The 15,276-nt window shown below is 38.8% G+C and overlaps 1 protein-coding gene across 3 annotated transcripts in view; it reads left to right on the top strand.

The window, feature by feature from the left end:
- The window catches only part of LOC124613055 (peptide-N(4)-(N-acetyl-beta-glucosaminyl)asparagine amidase), a 75,510-nt gene that overhangs the window by 33,633 nt on the left and 26,601 nt on the right, over positions 1-15,276 (top strand). For all 3 annotated transcript variants that reach the window (XM_047141631.1, XM_047141633.1, XM_047141634.1), the window contains exons 4-5: positions 3,223-3,405; positions 12,826-13,173. In XM_047141631.1, coding sequence (XP_046997587.1) covers positions 3,223-3,405; positions 12,826-13,173 — 531 coding nt within the window. The remainder of the gene's footprint in view (positions 1-3,222; positions 3,406-12,825; positions 13,174-15,276) is intronic.

A 15,276-nucleotide genomic window follows, 5' to 3' on the forward strand; every position in this document is an offset into this window, starting at 1 on the left:
ATACATAAGTGGGTGTTGGCCATTTGGATGCTTTCGTATCCGTAGTGAATAAAAGATAGACCAAGCAGCTCAGAGTAAAACACTATCAGTGCAGGGAATCATCCACGAATTATCCAGCAGCAGGGAATCATCCACGAATTATCCAGCACTTTTATTGGATGTCACTGTCTGAACAATAGATAATACAAGAGGAAGTGGAGAAGATGCTGCTGGATGACATCATTGAGAGTCCTTGGTCCTTTCATGTGGCTCATATGATGAAGAAGGATGTCATGTGTGAAGTCGAGAGCTGTGCTGGTGGTGCGTAACTACTGGCGGGGTCCCCCCCAAGCTGGATTTGTCTCGACTGAGGAGCCAGATGAAGTGTGTCCCACAACACAGGGTAGGGAGGGCTCTGGAGGCATGGTGAAGCCAGCTTCCCTAGGGGAGTAAACCTAATACTGGTCCTCCAGGATGATGTCATGAAGAAGGTAACCTGAGAGAAAAGGAGAAGTATACAGTGGACTCTATATGATCGCCTTGAGGACCTGGACTTTGCGGACATTATCTCCCTTCTGTCCTGCACTTTCAAGGATATGAGTGAAAAGCTTAAGGAATTGGAAACAGAAGCTCAGAGGGTTGAGCAGATGGAGAGCTTTTGTTATCTGGGAAGTATTGTCTCCAAGAATGGAGGGGTGACAGAAGACCGTGAAAGTAGGATCAAAAAGGCAAAAGCTGCGACCAGTTTGGACATCTCATGAAATATTGTTGAAGGTAAAGCTTAAAATCTTTGACTCAAATGTAAAATCTGTTCTCTTTTATAGGTGTGAGATGTGAAAGGTTACAGCAGAAATTAAAATGAGAGTACAAACGTTCATAAATAAATGTTTGGCCAAATGCTATCTCAAACCAAGAACTATGGCAATGCATCCAACAGTGGATAGCCGAGATGATCATAAAAGAACAGAAATGGAGATGGATTGGACACACTCTGAGAAGAGGTCCGCAACACATTCCAAAGCAGGCTTTAGAGTGGAACCCACAAGGAGCAAGGAGGAGAGGCAGACCAAGGTCATCCTGGCGCAGGACTTTTGAAGCTGAGGTGGCAGCTGTTGGCCACTCCTGGAGTAACATCAAGAAGATGGAAATGAACAGGGTCAGATGGAGAGCTCTAATATGTGCCCTGTGCTCCACGTCAGAGTAAAAGGAATTAAGTCAAATAAGTTACTAGAACGCAAAGCACTGGCCAGTGAGGCACAGCCTGGAAGACTTGGTATGGATTTTTACACCTGTGCAGAAAATAAGGCTGCTGCAAAAGTTAGGAAAGTGCTAATTGGGGTTATCTTATCCTTCATTGCTTTTTGGATGTCACATATGAAGTTGAGGATTATGACCCTTTATCAAGAAGCCTGAAGTGAAGTGTGGGGGTGTTGTCCATGCCCTACTGCAATCAAGAAGCACAGATAAATAATGGGAGGTTACGGGTAACCTACTTGAATCACGAAGATTGGACAGGATGGGCTACCGTCAATGTTCATCATAGCGACGAGAATGTAACAACATGATCGCCACATGAGAGTTTACCAGTGCTCCCGTATAAGAGAGCATTGACAAAATCCATGGTCCAGATGCTGTAATCGGTCCCAATGAGAACTTCTAAACAGCAGATTACTGTTTTTCCAGAAGAGGGAGAAATGCTGTAAACTGTGGTGCATGCAGTGTGGTATAGTGGCTAGCTTCATTGGCTGGTGTGCTGTGGGTTGCCAGTTCAAATATGACCACCAGTAATTCAGTAATTGTATGTTATTTAGTAGCTATCATTTCTGGAAGATTCTTGGAATACCTTACACTTTTATTGTTTGTGTATTCTGTAACATTCAGTGTTTGCTTGAATACCAGCAATCTGAAATAGTCAATCTTTGTATAAATAGCTGTGCTAAAGTAATGAGGTAATTACAGATTTTCATATATGTTATTATGCTGATGCATTATACTTGGAAGCAGCGAAAGTGGTGGCTGGAGGGGCAGATCAGGAACATATTCCTTTTAACTTTTTGTTTTCTACCCAACCTACATATTCAGTCTGGTGTTCAGGAGATATCCAAAGTCTTTGGCTAAATGGTTTATTAGTTTTGGCACACACCTTCTCTCCAGAGTGAACCAACAGCAGTGAAGTAAATAGCAGCTGTAATTTCATTGTTCAACACAAGGAAGTTGTTCGACAGCAGCTGAGTGAATCAGGCACATGCTACAGTATGAATCATAATTGTTTTGATATTGGCTTCAGACAAGTGACACTAACAACAGTGTGCATTTACATTTGTGGGATGAGGAATAAACCTCTGACACTCTCAAAAACAGGGAATGTGAAGGGTTCGAGATTGTTGTCTTCCTCCACACTACTACTGTGGCTGCTCCACAGTATAGTATGCTACTGAGGCATGGCCTTATTATTTAGCAAATCATTTGCTAATTTATTGCTAAGGAGTGAATATTTTCTGAAGAAATATTGATACAAAATCACTATTTCAAATAATTATGGTTTAAGCATCTTAAAAAAACTTGCAAACATGTTTGGTTTCACAACTGTACTGTTAAATTCAACACCTTCTTCAACAAGGAATGCCAACAGCCTTGCCTCAGTGGCAACACCGGTTCACCTCAGATCACCGAAGTTAAGCACTATCAGGCTGGGCTGCCAGTTGGATGGGTGACCATCCACTCTGCTGAGCGCTGTTGGCACGTGGGGTGCACGCAGCCCTTTTCAGGCAAACTGGGGAGCTAATTAACCGAGAATTAGCGGCTTCAGTCTCAGAAACTGACATATGGCCAGGAGACCGGTGTGCTGACCATATGCCCCTCCATATCTGCATATGGTGACGTCTGTGGGCTGAGGATGACGCGGCGGCTGGTCTGTACCATTGGACCTTCTTGGCCTATTTGGGTGGAGTCTAGTTTAGATTAGTTTAGCTCAACAAGGAATGTTGCAGTGTGTTTTAATTCTCTCTGTGGACTGGCATGATGAATGGGGTTTAACACTTATAGATACAAATGATGAAGATGTGGATTCTTGAAGCCAGTTTGTGCAGATAAATATTTGTTCTGAATGGTTGCAGTGGTCTGTTATAAAATTTATATTTTCATGTACAACAATGACAACAAGTGATGTATGTTCCTGTTTTTTTTTATAATTGAACAAGGGTTTGAATTGTGATGCAAGCAGTGCCTTAAATTATGTTGCAGGTATATATGTGCACCTTGTGCCGGGAAGTAACACTGTTTGTTCGGTACAATAAAACTGAAAAGCTTCTAGAGACCAGGAAAGGACGTTGTTCAGAATGGGCAAATTGTTTTGCTCTGTTGTGCAAATCACTTGGTTGGGATGTTCGTGTTGTCTATGACGTGACAGACCATCTTTGGGTGGAGGTTTGTTTATCTTTTAAGTTAATAGAAATATAGCTATGTAATTTTGACCTTTGAAGCATTACAACAATAATTATTGTTGTATGACTTGTTTAATATTGGTGCCTTGTTTTTTCTCACATAATGTATGTCCCTTTCATTAAGATAATATGAAGGGTAAAAGTGACCAAGATGTTTAACAATTATTGATATCTCTCTCTCTCTCTCTCTCTCTCTCTCTCTCTCTCTCTCTCTCTCCCTCCCTCCCTCCCTCCCTCCCTCCCTCCCTCCCTCTTCTTTTCTTGAAGACTCATTTATCTTCTTCCTGTCCTGGTAGTGCTTGACAGTGCATCTGAAGGTGTTCATCATAGAAGATGATGTGAATAGGAAATTTTGGAAGGGAGCTCTTTCATATGTATGCATGCACACTTGCTTACTTTAACAAATTTGTTTCAAACCTTAGTGTGTCTTAATCCATTATGGGTCATTAATTGAAATCTGGTAAAGATCATGTGTCCACCTGTTCTGTTGTGATCATGTCAAATGTGCTTTGCAAAAAAATATCTTGTAGTTACAAAGAGAGAAAATGGAAAGAGATTAATCAAGAACTTGTGTAGAAATGTTCATATCTTTTTCATGTTCACATTCTCTACAAAAGCCATACAAGAAAACATATTCTCTGCTCTGAGCTCAAACATGTATCATCAAATGTAAGCTTTTCTTGTGAATATGTTCAATATACTGGGTGATCAAAAAGTCAGTATAAATTTGAAAACTTAATAAGCCACAGAATAATGTAGATAGAGAGGTAAAAATTGATACACATGCTTGGAATGACATGGGGTTTTATTAGAACAAAAAGAAAAAAAGTATTTCTAGATGCGTGACAGATCTCTTGTGCGCGTCGTTTGGTGGTGATTGTGTGCTCAGCCGCCACTTTCATCATGCTTGGCCTCCCAGGTCCCCAGACCTCGGTTCGTGCGATTGTTGGCTTTGGGGTTACCTGAAGTCGCAAGTGTATCGTGATCGACCGACATCTCTAGGGATGCTGAAAGACAACATCCGACGCCAATGCCTCACCATAACTCTGGACATGCTGTACAGTGCTGCTCACAACATTATTCCTCAACTACAGCTATTGTTGAGGAATGATGGTGTACATATTGAGCATTTCCTGTAAAGAACATCATCTTTGCTTTGTCTTACTTTGTTATGCTAATTATTGCTATTCTGATCAGATGAAGTGCCATCTGTCAGACATTATTTAAACTTTTGTATTTTTTTGTTCTAATAAAACCTCGTGTCATTCCAAGCATGTGTGTCAATTTGTACCTCTCTATCTACATTATTCCGTAATTTATTCAGTTTTCAAATTTATACTGACTTTTTGATCACCCTGTATATATGGCTCTCAAGTCTACCACCACACCACATTTCATAAATCCCACAATATTTCTTTTAGCCAGCTGCTCAACCTTGTTAAGTGGTACCTGTTGGTTACTGCTGGCAAATACAAACAACCAGTGTTGGGCCCCTTAAAAGAAATTCTCAGTTTCAGGAAACAACAAGTATACAATATTCCTTGCAATTGTGGAATGCATATATTAACCAGATGTGAACAGAGCAAGATTGACCTGATGAGATTCATTGTCATATATGTCTGGGACAGTGGGACAGTTATATAAATTGGGAATAATGGAGCCTCCACTTAGCACAGGATGTCACATGATGGACAAGAAGGCAAAAATTATATACTTAGCTTTCTAGAACTGAACTATGTGATAAAGGAGGCCATGCATATACAGGTGGCAGGTAATCTGAGAAATAGGAACTCAGAATTACCTCTAACTACAGACTGGAACACCACACTTCTTGTCATTAGACATATAGGAAAACAAGAATTTATGGTGACAGTTCCACCACAGTGTAATGTAGGGTCCTCCTAGCTAACAGTTTTTGTTTGGCTCCCAGCCACAGTGACCCTCAGCAGCAGCACTAATGGCACGGCACATGCAGGCCTGATGAGGGGGTATGAGGGAGCAGGGGGGCAAAATCCCTGAGGCCCAAGTAAGTTTCTCAAGGGTTTAGATCCCCAGGGGTGCTAAGTTGGCAAAAATCAACCTGCTATTGCGAAATAACTTTTATATCATATTATAAATAAAAAAACATTACACCAGCACTAGCATAACCAATCGAGCTCCTCCTTTCCACTTCAGTTTTATGAATCGTACAGACCAGTAGCATACACTTCTATTTCATGCTTAATCTTGAATGCACAATCTTTTCATTAGATATCATGCACTCAAATTATCATGTGATCGATCCGAAAATGCACTTTCCTTAAATGGTGTTGGAAATCCTACCAAAACATTTTCTCCGCAAGTGTACTCAGCAACAGCTGTGAAATATCCTTATAATTTGGTAGGTCTGCCAACAACATTTAAAGATAAGGCACTTCTGATTCCTTCACAAGGTGATTTTACATGAAAAATGAGCATGCAGGAAACATTTTGCATTCAACAGTAAACACAATGTAAAACATTTCTATTTGTGTATAGTTCTCCTGGGAGAATCATGAAACTGAAGAATTCTTCCATAGAATAGCTAATTTACATTGGTAACCTCATGTGACTTGATGTGATATTATTTCTTGGTCAAAGAGGCTTGGACTTTGGAGGTTCAGCTCAGAAAATTGGAGATGTAAATAATGAAAATTTCCTTAGGATATTAGAGCTCTTGATCCACTATGATCCAATTGTTGCAAAATACATTAGCAGGGCCAGAGACCAACAAGGTCTGGAATGCTTTTAAAAGTGCATATCTGTCAAGTGATACTCAGAATAAATTTATTTATAGTTATGCCCATCATTTCAGGAATGCCCTATTTCTAGTCAAGCCTATCATGTCAGGGGTGCCATCTTATAACTGAGAGGAAATGAGAAGTATTATTCAATTTTTGTTGATGCAACTCCCGACTCAAATCATATTGAACAAACATCATTTATCCTATGTTATATTTACTTCAAGAGGGAACTTGATAAATATGAAATAAATGATTGGGGTTTGGAATTCATAGATTGTAATCAGAAACTGAGAGTTACTATTGCACATTTAATTTGATCGACACTTGTGAAAATTCAGTTCCAATTAGTGACTGACACAGACAAGTTTATGATAACTGAAGTAAAATTAACTGGTCTTATGAAGGAGCTCAGACACATTTTCTTCAGTGAAATCCTCTAGCAATGTGTGTTTGTTACAACCTTTTGTGGTGTCCATGCAGCTGTGAGGTGTCACGAATCATGTACTTTTTCAGTGTGATTCAAATTCTTTACAACCTGTTCAGTAGCAGTCCATTTGCTCTGAAACAGTGTTGGAATCTCCTAATATTCTGAGTCTGATACCCATTGGAATCTCAGGTTTGTTGCATAATTAAAAAAATACAATGGCTAAAGGCAACTAAACAGCCACCAGAATGAATAAGTTTTCTAGAAAGTACTCGGATTACAAAACAGACACCACAGGAAGAGCATTGGTTTGGACATTGACCAGAAATGTTACGTAGACTCACCAGGTATCACATGAGCCCATGTGGAGAGCCATGAGGCACAGCAGTGCGTTGACAGTAACCATATATGGTAACAAGAGGCCCTACAGAAGTGTCCAGAAGTGCCAGTGTGGAAGGGCCTGCTGCACAGATGAAAGGCAGGGGCGGCATAGCCCATGAGAGTGTTAAGTACAGACAGCAATCCAAGAGGGATGTCTTTGTAGGTCAGGCCTGAGACCTGGGGCCTGGAATTGCAGTATTTGCTCTGGTAGCCATGTACCTCTCTCAATGGGATTTTGCAATTGGGAGCAGTTTACTCTCATTCAAGACACTATCCAATTCTTCCTCAGACAAGCGATTGAAGATTGTAATTATTCAAGTTTTATCCTTGTTCATTTATTTCTTGACTGAGTTCCATAACTCTTTCGTACTTCCACATAGTCATCTCCTCATTAGCTGACTGGATGGACCTTCTCCAGTCTCCATTGTCACTGAGCGTCTACACCACTTGTTGGATACAACATAGGGATATATTTTTCTGGTGTCAGATGTGGGGTTAGGTCATGGAATTAGTGTATAGTTAGCATGCCACGTGTTATAGGAATAGGTCACCTCTCTTTGGAATATCAAATATGCTCAGCTCGATGTCATTATGAAACAGTTTTGACAACCGCTTATGCATTACTTGAAAAACTAAAATCTTCAATTGCTCTTCTGTGCAAGAATCGGATAATGACTTGAATAATAGTTCTCCTGATTACAAAAGCGGGTAAGTATGAGCGTGAGCACAGTCAACCTGACCTACACAGATGTTGCTCTAGGACCACTGTCTGTACTGAACTCTCTTGTGGGCTACTCTGCCCCTGCCTTTTATCCGTGCGGTAGGCTGTGTCGCCCCTTCCACGTTTCGTGCTTCCAGACACCACCCTGCGGAGCCTCGTATGACCATATATGGTCGCTGCAATGGAGTGCTATGCCTCAAAGCTCTACATGTGAACTCATGTGATACTTTGTGAGTGTATGTAATATTTCTGACTAATGCCCAAACCAGCACCCTTCCTCTGCCATCTCCTTTGTACTTCGAGTACTTTCTAGAAAATTTATTTGTTCTGGCTGCTGTTCTGTTGCCTTTCAGGCATTGCATTTTTTAAATATGTGACACCTTCCACCTTTAGGGAAAAATTTTTAGGTGCTGTCCTCAGCAACTACCATTTTTTATATGAGGTTTTTCACAAATTTTATTCCATTAATGGGGAAACACACACATTTGTTTTACACAGTAATGTTCAAAAGAGACACACAACTGCTTTACAGCTGTCCATGACAGAAATACTTATAAATCAATCTTTTCCTGTAAGAGAAACATTTATATTTTTACATTTCACATTTAATATCATTGTTACATATTCTAATACCTGAAATCATATATTTTTTATATTACAATATGAGACATTTTGTATTACCCCACTAATTCTCTTTTCTGGTACATTGGGTATATATACTATTTTACAGTCAACTTTGCAATGAATTACACTTGACACATTGGTGTACACTTCATAACATAATTACAATTTCAGTACTTGAAAGAGAAAACACTTTGCACTAGTTTTTCACATTTTCTACCAGTGTTATTGTTCATCAGCATTTGTCCATTTTTGTCTTAACACTTTGATAAACACCACTTCTAACATTTCTAGCAGGCACTTCACTGTCTCTAGAAGTCTTTCTTGCAGGGTGGTACCTGACTCTATGCCTCTTTGGGCACTGATTTATTATAGTGTTTCCTACACATATTTTAGTGAAACAATCATTATCTATAGTTTTGCACACACATTTAAAACAGTCTCTGCAACATTTACAATATCTGTATATGCAACATAATATTACTATAATTACTACACCAGAGCCTATTAGACTCAAGAAAGAGAAATGACTCAATGAGATGTCACTGAAGGCACTTCTCTCCTGGTATTCAGTCTCACTTTGTAGGTCATCCAACTTATGTCATTCAGCTGTTAGATCATCTCAATGGCTAATGGCTAGTTGTAATGGCAGTTCCAAGTTTCAGTTCACTTATATTCTTCCTCTCATTATTCACTATGCAGCAATCTCTTTCTGTGCTTAAGTTCGGCACTATATCACTACTGGGAACATTTGTTCATATTATATGTTCAGACTGTATCACCATCTGAGCCATGTACCCACAACATTTACTTAAAAGTTGTATCTTCCCTGTGCCTCAGAGCATGATATCTATGTGATTTACGTCATGACAGATGACTGTGATGCGTTCATCTACTGGGACTACCAACAGCCATTCATTATTACTTACTGATGTCCACAGACTTTAATTTAACACTATTAGCTTTTGCACACAGTCCTTCTGTAACTGCTCATTATTTAACTTTGCATACTGACATTTTGCATCATCAGTTAGCAGTAGCTCTTTCTGTGGGGCAATATGTGTAAATAGATGTCACATTTTGTCCACTTTTGACAGTAATGGTAGTATTTTATATAGTTTCTCTGCTAGTGGGATATTTAACACATAACTTAAGACGTTTCCACCAGTAACAACATCCAGATCAATCATTCTGTCTACCTTAATGTCGACAGGGAACTGCTTGTCTTTGATGTCTTTTTTTTATTAGTTCTAGATCTTCACGATCTGAACTGGACTGATCAGATGCAGTTCCAGTTTCAGAGCATTGTTGACAGTCGTTTTCCCATTCTAGCCCATTGAAAATGGCCATCAGTTGTATCAGCTGTTCGGTAACTGTGATCAAAATTACAACTCTCTGAAACTGTTTGCCAATAATGTTCTCAAATTCTATGATGTGCCAGCTTAATTGCTTCATTCCATGCATGATAATTTCCTCATTTTTGGCTATGGAGCTTACCATTTGAATAAAAAAGTCAAGGTTTCTTCAGCTGTTGTCACTTGCTCCTTCAAAAGTTGGAGCAGCTGTTTCTGTTCTCCTTCTAAGACATCTATTGAAGTATGTGGTGTCATCTTTGTCTAGTGTTCTAAACAGAATTTTATGGACCTTGCCCATGAAGTTTAAGATTCCTCATTTCTTTGCATGGGATTCATGCCATGCCAATTGCCTAGCCAGGCCCAGTGACTTTTCTATTTTTCCTACATTCCATTTTAATGCAAGTTCGGCACTGTTACATTCTGTTGCCATCATATTCAATAATGCCAACCTGTCTTTACAATATCCAATTGCTCACCTTGTGACACCTCAGTTCCATTAAATAAAAATAACGCAATTTACCACATTACATTGTAAATTTTCGCTTGGTCCACATTATCATAATACAGTCCAGGTGACAACTGGAACTTTGTTACTTGCGTGTACATTTCTTGCCTGGAGTGCTCAACCCCAGTGAGGAGTAGGATAACATTGACGTAACAGTAAGACGCTGACATCTGGAATGAGAAAAATTCCTGCAGTCTGTTTGCATGAAATGCAAAATATTTATTTTGTCTGAGACAGATTACAACATTAGCCCCCCTTTTTTTCCTGTATATCCATTGTGGATGACAAACTGTGACTGTGATTTAAGTTGACAATTTATCTGGTAATAAATATGCAACCAGTCCCTTTTTACGATTTATTCAACCATGGACATGTTTTCAAGCCACTGCAGGCTCATCATCAGATGGAGGTGTTACAAGAACATTACGTTGTGGACCATCACATGTTTACTTTCTGTGAAGCGGTGTAAAACCAAGTGTAGCTAAATACTGTGCAATTTGTGTACAATGTTTAATAATTTCTGTTATACGAAGCGATCAGATATGGATATCACAAGGAAGTACACTCACCAGCACTGCATCTAGCTACACTTGATCCACAACATAATGTTCTTGTAACACCTCCAACTGATGATGAGCCTGAAGTTGCTCAAAAACATGTTCATGTTTGAATAAATCGTAAAAAAAATAAATAAAAAAAAAGCACGTGGTTGCATATTTATTACCAGATAAATTGTCAATTAGTCCCCTTTGTTCGTATCACCATGAATGAACTTCGCCATTGTTTATCTCACTTACATGTTTTACCTCCTCATAAGTTCTCGTTAAACAATAGAACCTTATCCCCACAACGGAATCACTTTGGCTTCTGGGTCCCATCTTAATATTACATTTTTTTTATCTTACATTCTGCATTCTGTGTTCTTGCACATTGGTGCATTTCTTTAATGTGTTCCTGTAGCTCTGTCACATAATCATCAAGCTTATACCTCACACCATCTTGATATTTTGTAGTATCCCTGGAATGCTACATATTCTTCCAAAGAACAATCCATGTGGCATGTAACCTGTCACTCTATGTCGTGTTGTATTATACATAAAAACTTTGTGAGTTCAGTTCACATGCTGATCACATTCCCGAACTAGATAAGGAGTAGCTGACAGGTTCCCAAAACTGTCTTCATTCACACTGATGAACATGCAGTTCATTCACAAGTCACTTCCTCCTACCGAACAAAGGTTAGCCCACATTTGTACATCTATGTTGTATTCCAAGCTAAAGAGATACTGTCAGTCACTCATCAAGTTTGTGCTTTGAAACAGATAAAACTTGCCTTAATACATTCTATCACACATATCTACACAAAGGCAGCTATTTTCTCTAACATCATATTTACTCTTTTGATTGGACCCACCTGAATTCCATCTTCCCTTTCACATTCCTTTTTTGGATGACCCATGTCCATCTGCATTATATGCAGTATAATAGTACATTCTTACTATGTTAACTGTCCCAGCTTATCTGGGCTGTATTTACATACTATCACACCATCTCAGTTAGTGTTTGATGAGACCTCTCTAATGCTCCATTTGTTTGAGGATGGGGTAGTTTGCTGTCACCTGCCAGTGGGCCCTGACCCAGGCCACGGCTTCTGTTTCCATCATGGCTTGACCTAGGCTACCATCACCTTCTGGTCATGCAACAGCTGCCCAGTTGTTTTGACCGAAGCCAAAAGCCAACCAGAGCATTATTTGTGGGTATCTATATCTCCTTTCTTGAGCTCTGTGACCCATTTTTGTACATTTTTGACATCCGCACACTGTGACCTGTAGACTTCACATAACTGACAATGAATGTGCCCTCGGCATTCAAAAAATGGTTCAGCTACCTTTTCGTTACTGTCTCCCTCTGCTAATTCCTTCCTGCATCAAATACTGGTATTGATGGAGGGGTTCCTCTTATTGTTGTAACAACCATTCATGTAACTTTTCTGGATGCATCACATTTACTTTCCCTTGATTCAACATTGCCTTGAATATAATCATAAATTCTAGTTTCTACTTGTCTTCCAATTTCATTACCTTCATACCCTCTCTGTTAAACTTGCTACAGATGTTTTAAATATTCCATTACTTCCTTGTCTGGCCACTTACAAGCCACTTTCGATATCTCTATCATACATTCAAACAGTTGAGCACTTTAGATTTTGTGAGACACAATAACAACTGAAAAACATCGCACACATCAATGCATCATGTCACGTCATCTGCAATGCAAGTAAGTGTTTTCAGTCCACTCAGGGTGCATAGATGTGTAAATAAATGTTATGCAGCCAGAATGACTGCTGTTGCAATTCTAAGTATTCTGTGAGAAATAAAAGCAATGAGTGTAGGTATAGGTCTGTAATTTATACAGTGCAGTCTCTATTGAAAAGATGTATGTCTCTCAATTTCTGAGTTTTATTAAAAAAATATTTTTTGTGTAGGGAGACAAAATTCCAAAATCACGTTTTGCCAGTTTTACAATTCTAGTGCTAAATTCTCTGAAAACAGACAGTGGATATCACAATTAGTGTTCTAATCTTATCTGCTTTTCTTCAAAAGACCAAATGACTAATTAATTGATCTGTTTTAGGTGTTTTCTGTAAGTCAACAAAGGTGGATACACTGTGATCCTTGTGAAAATGCCTATGATAAACCTTTAATGTATGAAGTAGGTTGGAAGAAAAATCTTTCATACGTGATTGCTTTTTCTTATGATGATGTACAAGATGTCACTTGGCGCTATACCTGCAATTTCAATTCAGTATTAAGGCGCAGAAATTTGTGCTCTGAGCAGCAGCTCTTGGATATTATGTTTGCTATAAGAGAAAAAAGACAACGTGATTTGTCATTGGCAAGAAAAGAGTACCTCAAGAAGCGAATGTTAAAAGAACTTGTGGAATTTCTAACACCTCCAAAGCAGACTGATGCAGCATATGAGGTGAGTTCATGCAGTGTATTAAAATTTACACTGGTACATGAGAAATACATACACACTAAATTACTCTTGCCATGGCCACGCAAGTGTGCATTTGGGTGTCTGTGTGGTTCTGTGTGTGAATGTCAGTAATATTGCTAGATAAAGAACTAGTGCTCTAAAGCTAGTGTGAATGTTGTTTTCTGTTATGTGTTTCTGTGCTCCGCGCATTGATCTGCTCTGGGAGGGGGATTACCTTTCCTTAATTCTACGGAAAGTTTCTCAGGGAAGATTGGAAACAGTGATTGTTGCTGAAAGTTTGTAACTAAAGACGAATTATTTTAATACATGAAATATATTTGATATGAAGTCTACTACTTTCTTCACTGTTCAGCTGTAGAACCATGTGTAATGGATTGTAGTATCCACCCCACAATCAAGATGGGCTTTTAATCAGTTAATCTCTCACCATCTGTGCTTTCAAATTACATATTAAGTCCTTTTAAACTGGTATCTGGTTCATCTCTTAGTTTTTGAGCAGTTTTTTCCATTTATTATTTTTCTTGTTATTATTATTATTTTAAGCAAAGCTGGTCTCTTTGTGATCCTTTTCATGAGGAAGTGTCAATTTTTCAGTGTTATATAATGGTTACCGAATATATTTACAAAGAGGTGTACAGTTTGCTTTTTGTGCTGACATTTAATTTTTTGAGTGAGACAAATAGTGTCCATAATATTTCTTAAATTATCTGTGCTATAGGTTGACACCTGACAATGAGTACTTGATAGAGCTCATCCAGTACTAGACTGTTACATCACTGTAAACTTTGAGTGTTGTATGCTAGAGATTATGGAAACACGTGCTTTGGAACTTCGATTGTGAGGGTCATAACAACTGAACTCTTGGTGATTGTAAAGGTGAAACAAGGAAGGTTAACATAGTAAGAATGTACTATTATACTGCATATAATGCAGATGGACATGGGTCATCCAAAAAAGGAATGTGAAAGGGAAGATGGAATTCAGGTGGGTCCAATCAAAAGAGTAAATATGATGTTAGAGAAAATAGCTGCCTTTGTGTAGATATGTGTGATAGAATGTATTAAGGCAAGTTTTATCTGTTTCAAAGCACAAACTTGATGAGTGACTGACAGTATCTCTTTAGCTTGGAATACAACATAGATGTACAAATGTGGGCTAACCTTTGTTCGGTAGGAGGAAGTGACTTGTGAATGAACTGCATGTTCATCAGTGTGAATGAAGACAGTTTTGGGAACCTGTCAGCTACTCCTTATCTAGTTCGGGAATGTGATCAGCATGTGAACTGAACTCACAAAGGCCTTAAAAGAGACTGCTTTGAGCATAGCTGTGCTGAGGTAAAGCCCTTTTGGAATATTTCGTCAAACTATTCCAGCCCTGGCAGTCTTGTGTACTACAGGTAGGGTCATTGAATGCCCCATTAAAGTTCCTGGATAAAAATTTTCTGCAAGTAGCTGACTGAGGAAACACATTGCATCAGGCTTTGGACATGTCCATCTCCTCCTTTGCCCACAGTTTCTTACATGCAGTTTGATTAAATAGACAATAACATGGCCTTTAGAACCCCAAATGCTTCTACTGTTGTTCTTATTTATGAAGAATAAATTGCAGATTAGAATTCAAAAATAGGCTAATGGTGTTGGAGAGGAAGTTAAATAAACAAGAAATAAGATTAAATAGGGTTATTAGAAGTGTGCCAAATAAAGAAGACCAAAAAGAATTAAAATCAGAACATTCGTTGCAGTGTAAGGAACATAACACGGGGAAAAGCCAGATTTAAACTGTGTTGTAAACAAGGAAAATAAAAACAAGCTTACAGATATTGAAGAAATTTGAGACAGAATAGCCAGACTTGTTTTAAAATATGAAGCATATTCCATCGAAATCATTTAAGTGTATGCACAAACATGTAATGAAGATATACGAGGTGTGATTGGAAAGTTTTAAGAATGGATCCACTACTGCTTACTGGTTTGGTAGGCGGGTCCACGGAGGGAGGGGAGTGAGTCATTGCCTTGTCCTTGAATGCCCTCTGACAGGACACTGTGTTTCCTTTATTCAATTCATTGTGGCAGCTGGTTTAGTGCG

The sequence above is a fragment of the Schistocerca americana genome, chromosome 4 (assembly GCF_021461395.2).
Source record: "Schistocerca americana isolate TAMUIC-IGC-003095 chromosome 4, iqSchAmer2.1, whole genome shotgun sequence".
In the NCBI taxonomy this organism is placed as follows: Eukaryota; Metazoa; Arthropoda; class Insecta; order Orthoptera; family Acrididae; genus Schistocerca; species Schistocerca americana.